We start from the raw sequence: 9,771 nt of genomic DNA on the forward strand, positions 1-9,771 counted from the left end.
GGAGTTTCGCTCTTGTTGCCCAGACTAGAGTGCAATGGCATGATCTTGGCTCACCACAACCTCCGCCTCCCGGGTTCAAGCGATTCTCCTGCCTCTGCCTCCCGTGTAGCTGGAATTACAGGCATGCTCCACCATGCCCAGCTAATTTTGTATTTTTAGTAGAGACGGGGTTTCTCACATTGGTCAGGCTGGTCTTGAACTCCTGACCTCATGATCCACCTGCCTCGGCCTCCCGAAGTGCTGGGATTACAGGTGTGAGCCACTGCGCCTGGCCCAAATCTTTTCTTTAGATGAGATGTGATAGAGGCACTTTTTTATAATGGACCTCCTTTAGTCTACTACAAAATGAAAATGTGTTTACGTTTTTTGTTCCTAATGGAGTTAAAATTATATCAGAAATATAAATAATGGTAATCATAACTGGAGTATTTCCCTCCAATAACCTATCCTGCCTGTTCCTCCAAGCACTGCTCAAATTGTAGTTTTCATTTTAGGTGGCTGAATTGGTAAAGGAGCTTCGTTGCGAACTTGATCAGCTTCTCCAGGATAAAATTAAAAACCCAAGCATTGATCTGTGTACGTGTCCTCGAGGATCCCGGATCATCAGCACAATTGTGAAACTTGTTACCACACAATAAAGAGCAGTCTTAGAGAGTGCTTGCTACTCACCTGCTTCTAGCTCACCTGGGAAATAACAGCAGAACCTCTACCTCCAACTAAAGACCTGTTGGGGCTGGCCCTGGTGGAGGAGCCCAGGGCAGGCAGCCCAAGGCAGCTGAGGCAGTGCATATACCCTTAGGGCCATTTCTAACAAAGCCTTGGCCACTCCCAGCACAATTTGGAGTGTCAAGGGTGAGAGCCTAAAACCCAGCTTGCCTGTCTTTGTCTCTGTGACTATTCCGGAGTGAATTAAGTTCACCTGATAACACAAAAGTGAATGTATAATATAATTCTGTTTTAATCTGTGTATTCTTTTTCTCCTACTTTTTACTGGGGTGAGACAGGGGCATGAGGAGAAATTACGCCTTTTTTTTTTTTTCTTTCCCTGTCGTCAAGGCTCAGCTGAGAGAATTCAGAACAGAGAAGGGAAAAAAAACAAAATTATGTGAACAAGAAAAAATAAAATTTCATTTTAGGCTATTGGCTACTGAGTAACCTTGACTTGTGAGGGATTTTTATTTTTACTCATTAAAGGGCAACTTAAAAAAATTTGAAGGAGTTCTCTTTTGGTATTAAAATGCAAGCTGGCCTTATTGATAACACTCCTATTCTTAAAAGCAGAACAATCTGGATGTCTTCATAGTTCTACATTTAGGAATCTTTACTCTCTCTTGTGAACTCAGCCAGACGCAATGGTCACATTTCTCATCACCGAAGAATTTTAATAGCATTCCTGGGGCAGAGTTGGCATGGATGAGGTCAAAAAGGTTGCCATCGGATTTACAGCCATCACAATGCTTTCTATGAAATTGCTTCTTTTCAACCACCACCACTTAGGCTAATGGGGCACTAGCATTTTGGAAAACATCAGGGGATTTACATTCTCCCTGGACATCTATCAGTGTGGCCAGGAAGGATCCCAAATTGCTGAGTAGAAAAAATATTTGTATGTTTGTTTAGACCTCAGGGCTGGACGCAGTGGCTCATGCCTGTAATCCCAGCAATTTAGGAGGCCGAGGCAGGCCAATCACATGAGATCAGGAGTTCAAGACCAGCTTGGGCAACTTGGTGAAACCCCATCTCTATTAAAAATACAAAAATTAGCCAGGCATGGTGACGGGCGCCTATAGTCCCAGCTACTTGGGAGGCGGAGGTGGGAGAATCACTTGAACCTGGGAGGTGGGGGTTGGAGTGAGCCCAGATTGTACCATTGCACTCCAGCCTAGGTGACAGAGTGAGACACTGTCTCAAAAAAAAAAAAAATGGACCTCAGGACAGGGTCACTACAGGTTCCATACTATGGATAGAATTCAAACTAAATCAAAACCATCTCAGTGAAATCAGTGAAAGGTGTTCACTTTTTCAAGGTATTATCTTAGTTAAGTTTTCAGGAAGTCTCCTTGGCTGTCCAAAATGATTATTATTAAGTATATATATATATATTTTTTTTTTTTGAGACAGAGTCTCACTCTGTCGCCCAGGCTGGAGTGCAGTGGCCGGATCTCAGCTCACTGAAAGCTCCGCCTCCTGGGTTTATGCCATTCTCCTGCCTCAGCCTACCTAGTAGCAGGGACTACAGGCGCCCACCACCGCACCCAGCTAGTTTTTTGTATTTTTTAGTAGAGACAGGGTTTCACCATGTTAGCCAGGATGGTCTCGATCTCCTGACCTCGTGATCCACCCGTCTCGGCCTCCCAAAGTGCCGGGATTACAGGCTTGAGCCACTGCGCCCGGCCTATTATCAAGTATATTTAAGCTTCGGTGCATTGAAGAGCTTAGACTCTAAGCAGTATTTTTAAAAGACATCGATTCATGTCATTGCTTTAAATAAAAAACATACATATGCAAGCACCCACAGAATCCAAATTCTGACTTGCTGTTGAAACAAGGCTCCTATTACAGAACTGATTAGGCTGAGACCTTTAGAAGAAATGAAGAAAACTGCATTAAGCCTCTACAAAAGTTTTCCTTTCCTTTCTTTTTTTTTTTTTTTTTTTTTTTTGACGGAGTTTCACTTTTATTGCCTAGGCTGGAGTGCAATGGTGGGTTCTTGGCTCACTGCAACTCTGCCTCCCGGGTTCAAGCGATTCTCCTGCCTCAGCCTCCTGAGTAGCCAGGACTACAGGCATGCACCACCACACCCAGCTAATTTTTATTTTTTTAGTGGAGATGGGGTTTCACCATGTTGGCCAGGCTGGTCTCGAACTACTGACCTCAGGTGATCCACCCACCTCGGTCTCCCAAAGTGCTGGGATTACAGGCGTGAGCCACCTTGCTCAGCCTAAAAAAGTTTTTAAAAATCAGTTTTCACAGCCGGGAGCAGTGGCTCACACCTGTAATCCCAACACTTTGGGAGACCGAGGCGAGTGGATCACCAGAGGTTGGGTTGGGAGTTCGAGACCAGCCTGACCAACGTGGAGAAACCCCAGGTATACTAAAAGTACAAAATTAGCCGGGTATGGTGGCGCATGCCTGTAATCCCAGCTACTCAGGAGGCTGAGGCAAGAGAATTGCTTGAACCCAGGAGGTGGAGGTTGTGGTGAGCCAAGATTGCACCATTACAGCCTGGGCAACAAGAGCGAAACTCCATCTCAAAAAACAAAAACGAAAAAAACCATCAGTTTTCACTCTTGGTGCTACAGTGGTGCTCATGCCGCCCTAGTTAGAGCCATCTGCCCAAGTGGACCTGCAGCGTTTAACACAAGTTTGCCCCAGAGCACTCAGCTGGGAGATAATTAACAGCAAAACTTTCCACCCAGTGAAACTGATTTTCTCAGGAAAGCCAGCTCTTGGATGGTCACTTCCAACCACATGTAGATGCATGAATACTGTCATGGTATAGATGTGCCAGAATGTGAAAAAGGTTGGGAAGCTTTGACATAACGCATTGAGTAAGAATATCCTCGCCCCAAAGACCAAACTTCTTAAGCTCATCATTAAAATAATGACATAAGAAATTAAATAAAATTACTTCTTTATGATGAAAGATCAGAATGCAGGCCAGGCACGGTGGCTCACACCTGTAATCCTAGCATGTTGGGAGGCCAAGGTGGGTAGACCACTTGAGGTCAGGAGTTCGAGACCAGCCTAACCAACATGGTAAAACCCCGTCTCCACTAAAACTACAAAATTAGTCGGGCATGGTAGCGCATGCTGTGATCCCAGCTATTTGGAAGGCTGAGGCAGGAGAATTGCTTGAACCCAGGAAGTGGAGGTTGCAATGAGCCAAGATCGCACCATTGCACTCCATCCTGGGCAATAAGAGTGAAACTCCATCTTAAAAAAAAGAAAGAAAGAAAGATCAGAATGCAGTATAGTGTTTCAAGGATTTTTTTTTTTTTTCCTGAGACGGAGTCTCGCTGTGTTACCCATGCTGGAGTGCAGTGGCGCAATCTCGGCTCACTGCAACCCCTGCCCCCAGGTTCAAGTGATTCTTCTGTCTCAGCCTCCTGAGTAGCTGGGATTACAGGCACCTGCCACCGCGCCTGGTTAATTTTTTTGTATTTTTAGTAGAGAAAGGGTTTCACCATCTTGGCCAGGCTGGTCTTGAACTCCTGACCTTGTGATCCACCTGCCTCGGCCTCCCAAAGTGCTGAGATTACAGGTGTGAGCCACTGCACCCGGCCGTGTTTCAAGGATTTCTAACCCTCAACAAGATGGTCAGCATTTAATGTAATTTATGGAGAGCCTGGTAAATAGTTTTTTAAATATTTGTTTTACTGGCTGGGCATGATGGCTCATGCCTGTAATCCCAACACTTTGGGAGGCCAAGGTAGGTGGATTGCCTGAGGTCAGGAGTTCAAGACCAGTCTGGCCAACATGGTGAAACCCCGTCTCTACTAAAGATACAAAAATTTGCCAGGCGTGGTGGCATGCACCTGTAGTCCCAGCTACTTGGGAGGCTGAGGCAGGAGAATCACTTGAATCTGGGATGTGGGGGTTGTAATGAGCTGAGATGGCGCCATTGCACTCCAGCCTGGGCAACAGGGCGAGACTCCGTCTCAAAAAAAATCAAAATCAAATATTTGTTTTACTTCTATTGGAATCTAGCAAGGTAACAACATTAATAAAATACTTGCTGTGAAACGAATCTGCTCTTCTATTTTGTACTATGACTAATTGGGAAGATCTTAGAAAATGAGATGAGCTAAGCATTCTGATCGAAGGGGTCATAGACTGACAAAGCATGAGCTTTGTCTTCTTCCTCCTCGAATTCCATATCAGATTATTAACAACTCAAACTCCCTGGCAAGTAAAGAACTTTGATCTTTATTCTCCTATTTAATATTATCTGAGCAGCTTAATTTAGATAAAACTCTAAGCCTAGCATGTGGATCTGTAGGCATATGGTAATATATGGGCAATGGTTTGAACATGTTCCTAAGAGGTTAACATAAAATAAGATCTTATGGGCCGGACACAGTGCCTCACGCCTGTAATCCCAGCACTTTGGGAGGTCGAGGAGGGCAGATCACCTGAGGTCAGGAGTTCAAGACCAGCCTGGCCAACATTGTGAAAGCCCATCTCTACTAAAAATACAAAAATTAGCTGGGCGTGGTGGCACGTGCTTGTAGTCCCAGCTACTCCAGAGGCTGAGGCGGGAGAATCACTTGAACCCAGGAGGTGGAGGTTGCAGTGAGCCAAGATTGCGCCACTGCACTCCAGCCTAGGTGACACAGCAAGACTTCATCTCAGGAAAAAAAGAAAAAAAGATCTTGTGAAAGCACTTTGTAAAATTAAAATACAGCAAATGTAAGGCATTAAGACTGAGGATGTGGTTTTTCAGGTGCAGCCCAGGCTGGCTCTTTGGGGACTCCAGTCTGTGTTGTGTTTTCTCGATTGCAAGGCCCACAGCAGGTGAACTCGGGGTGTCACACTATTGAGGTTGTCTCGTGGATGTCACTCAGTTGCCACATAAATAATGGATTCCTGGAGGCAACAGAATATGCTCACACTGCATTATGCTTCAACAAGCCTAGGCAGAGGCTGGCTTTTTCCTCCTAAGTCACACGGGAATTAAGCATAATTCCTCCAGCTTATTTTCCCCCACATACAGGGGTAAAGTTTGCTTAAAATACTCAACTAGTTAATAAATACAAGGCTAGTTGTTGTTTTCAGAAGTTAGATCTTGGTCACGAATCTGTGTCAGTCAATACTTGCGTGATCACAGTACAGAGGTGCCCTAAATGGAAACAACATAGAAACAACTCATTCAGTTTGTCGTCAGAGCAATAGTTTCAGACTGTTCCAGAGTGATAGGCTTCTTCTGTGTCTTTTGGTCCCATAAATGTAAAGCGATGGAATGACTGGGTGAACAGCTAACCGCAATGAATCGTTAACATGGAGAGACTTTCTGCTGTTTCTAAGTTCTCACCTCTAAAATTATTTATCAAAGAGATTGGTCTTAGATGGAATTTGTAGCCAATCACTTATACTTAAGGGGCTTTCAAGTCTTACAAGTTTTAATCATTTGTTTTATCAAAGAGCAGAAAAAGGGAGTTCTTTTGGAGAATCACACATGCCCTGTCATTCATGAACCCTCAGGAATTAGAGGAATCAATGTTTCATAAAAAATACAAGACAGCCAGGCACAGTGGCTCACGCCTGTAATCCCAGCACTTGGGGAGGCTGAGGCGGGAGGATTGCTTGAGCCCAAAAGTTTGAGACCAGCCTGGACAACATAGGAAGCCCCGTCTCTACAAAAAATACCAAAAAAAAAAAATTAGCCAGGCATGGTGGTGTGTGCCTATGATCCCAGCACTTTGGGAGGCTGAGGCGGGAGGACTGCTTGAGCCCAAAAGCTCAAGGCCAGCCTGGACAACATAGGAAGCCCCTGTCTCTACAAAAAATACAAAAAAAAAAAATTACCTAGGCATGGTGCTGTGTGCCTGTAGTCCCAGCTACTTGGGGAGGCTGAGGCAGGAGGATCACCTGGAGCCTAGGAGGTTGAGGCTGCAGTGAGCTGGGATTGTGCCACAGCACTCTAGCCTGGGTGACAGAGCAAGATCCCATCTCAAAAAACCAAACAAACAAAAAAGATACAGGGCAGCAACCCAGACATGAACAACCTGTTCCCCCAGATAGTTCAGCCTCTTTGCCCCATCTAGGCTAGCCCCGGAGCTGCTCCTGAGTCAGTTCATGCCTGGCTAATTGACTAAATAAACCAGGACACAGGGCCCCAACTGAGAGAGCTATGATAAGAGATAGCTTAGAATCTAGTCACCTAGATTTTTTCACCTCTTTGAATTTTTTAGGAGAGAAATGGCAACAAAAACCATTTTGAGGCACTTGTTTGGAAAGCCAACTTCTAAGGGGTGGTCTTAGAAATTCAGCCCAATCTCATAACTACCAGCAATGAAAATCAGCGTTTAGAATGATCCCTGATATGCTACAAACACAATATTGAGAAATCAGGTATAATAATATATAATTGGGCTGGGCACGGTGGCTCATGCTTGTAATCCCAACATTTTGGAAGGCTGAGGTAGGCGGATCACGCGGTCAGGAGTTCGAGACCAGCCTAGCCAATATGGTGAAACCCCGTCTCTACCAAAAATATTTTAGGCCGGGCACGGTGGCTCAAGCCTGTAATCCCAGCACTTTGGGAGGCCGAGACGGGTGGATCACAAGGTCAGGAGATCGAGACCATCCTGGCTAACATGGTGAAACCCCGTCTCTACTAAAAAATACAAAAAACTAGCCGGACGAGGTGGCGGGTGCCTGTAGTCCCAGCTGCTCGGGAGGCTGAGGCAGGAGAATGGCGTAAACCTGGGAGGCGGAGCTTGCAGTGAGCTGAGATCCGGCCACTGCACTCCAGCCTGGGCGACAGAGCGAGACTCCGTCTCAAAAAAAAAAAAAATATATATATATATATATTTTTTTAAATTAGCCAGGCGTGGTGGTGCACACCTGTTGTCCTAGTTACTCGGGAGGCTGAGGCAGGAGAATCACTTGAACCCAGGAGGCAGGGGTTGCAGTGAGCCGAGATCGCACCACTGCAGTCCAGCCTGGACAACAGAGCAAGACTCTGTCTCAAATAATAATAATGATATATTATTATTTAATAAACATTCTCAGAAAGAGCACATCAGTGAGGTGTTTTAAATTATTCCTTCATACAGAAAATGCAGTTACTGCTACCTCCCCATCCTAGGTTTTACTGAAAATGGCCTGAAGGAATTATTTTTCTTCTATGTTGAATGAATTTATACTATAGAGATTATCCATGTCTGATTTTCTTCTATAGTAATAAAAGACATGAACCTCCTGGTGGACAAAAAGAAAACAATAATAAAAGACAGGATAGCAGCCAAGAAGTTTCCTTTATGTCCTGAGATTCCACTTTGAGCAAGCGTTGCTTCATTCCATCCTTTGGTTTCTCTTTTTTTTTTTTTTTTTGAGACAGGGTCTCACTCCGATGCCACTGGAGTGCAGTGGTGTGATCACCGCTCACTGCAGCCTCAACCTCCCTGGGCCCAGGGGATCCTCCTGCCTCAGCCTCCGGAATAGCTGGAACCCAGCTAATTTTTTGTACTTTCTATAGAGTTGGGGTTTCACCATGTTGCTGAGGCTGGTCCATCCTTGAGTTTGAAATGTATTTTAACAACAATGCCTGTTAACCTTTCAAATAAGACTTTATTTGTCCATAGAGATTAACAAATACGGGGCCCTATCCTATACAAAAAGTATAAAGAAGTTTCCTCACCCAGGAGACAATGTAGGCGTTCTTTTATTTTTCTGTTTTTTGAGACAGGGTCTTGCTCTGTAGTGACTCAGGCTGGAGTGCAGTAGTGCGATCTCTGCCTCTCAGGCTCAAGTGATCCTCCCACTTCAGCCTCCCAAGTAGGTGGGATTACAGGCATGTGCCACCATGCCGGGCTAATTTTTTTTTTTTTTTTTTTTACTTTTAGTAGAGATGGGGTTTTGCTATTGCCTAGACTGGTCTCCAACTCCTGGGCTCAAGCAATCCACCCACCTCTGCCTCCCAAAGTACTGGGATTACAGGCTTGAGCCTCTGTACCCGGCTCAATGTAGTTTTTATTTGTTTTAAACAAATGGTTCTCAAATGGGGGCAGTTTTGAGGGGGCAGGAAACATTTGGCAATGTCCAAAGACATTGTTGGTTTTCACACTTGTGGGGTGGGAGGTGCTACTGGCATCTAGTGCTTAGAGGCCAGGGATGCTGCTAAATATCCCACAAGGCACAGGATACCCAAAGAAAAAATTACTCAGTCCAAAATGTCAATATAACCAAGGTGAAGAAAACCCTGCTTTAAACAAAATGAGATAAGTAATCACTAACAAAGTCTAATAGCTATTAGGTGTAAATTATGTCCACAGACATCTCTGAAAATGAAAATATATTTTGGACTACAGAAAGTGAAAATCTCAGCTGGGTTCAGTGGCTCACACCTGTAATTACCCAGCAGTTTAGGAGGCTGAGGCAGGTGCATCACCTGAGGTCAGGAGCTCGAGACCAGCCTGGCCAACATGGTGAAACTCCGTCTCCACTAAAAATACAAAAAAAAAATTAGCCAGGTGTGGTGGCACACACCTGTAATCCCAGCTACTCAGGAGGCTGGGGCAGGAGAATCGCTTGAACCCCCAGGAGGCAGAGGTTGCAGTGAGCAGAGATCATGCCACTGTACTTCAGCCTGGGCAATAGAGCAAGATTCTGTCTCAAAAAAACTAAAATAAAAATACAGTGAAAATCTCTGCCAAATCAACTCTAATAAACATGTACTGTGTGAATAAGAGCTTGTGTGTACATTGTATTGTTATGAAGAATTCTGAGTACTTAAGTATTTGAAGAAATTGTATGTACAAATGAGAAAAGCCTGGCGCAGATGAATAGGGATACATTTACTTTAAAAACATGTTCTATCATTAAATTTTGTTTTGGCTTTTTACAAAAAAAATCACTTTTGTTTTGTTTTTGTTTTTGAGATGGAGTCTCGCCCTTGTCACCCAGGTTGGAGTGCAATGGAGTGACCTCAGCTCACTGCAACCTCTGCCTCTCGGATTTAAACAATTCTTCTGCCTCAGCCTCCCGAGTAGCTGGGACTACAGGCACCTGCCAGCATGCCTGACTAATTTTTATATTTTTAGTAGA

At 44.5% G+C, this 9,771-nt stretch overlaps 1 protein-coding gene across 2 annotated transcripts in view; it reads left to right on the forward strand.

Moving 5' to 3' along the window:
* Window positions 1-1,155, forward strand: part of DHX57 (DExH-box helicase 57) — a 76,285-nt gene extending 75,130 nt beyond the window's left edge. For both annotated transcript variants that reach the window (XM_074011934.1, XM_005576070.4), the window contains exon 24: window positions 495-1,155. In XM_074011934.1, coding sequence (XP_073868035.1) covers window positions 495-638 — 144 coding nt within the window. In that variant the 3' untranslated portion in view covers window positions 639-1,155. The remainder of the gene's footprint in view (window positions 1-494) is intronic.
* The last annotated feature ends 8,616 nt before the right edge of the window (window positions 1,156-9,771 follow it).

This window comes from Macaca fascicularis, chromosome 13 (genome assembly GCF_037993035.2).
Source record: "Macaca fascicularis isolate 582-1 chromosome 13, T2T-MFA8v1.1".
Lineage (NCBI taxonomy): Eukaryota > Metazoa > Chordata > Mammalia > Primates > Cercopithecidae > Macaca > Macaca fascicularis.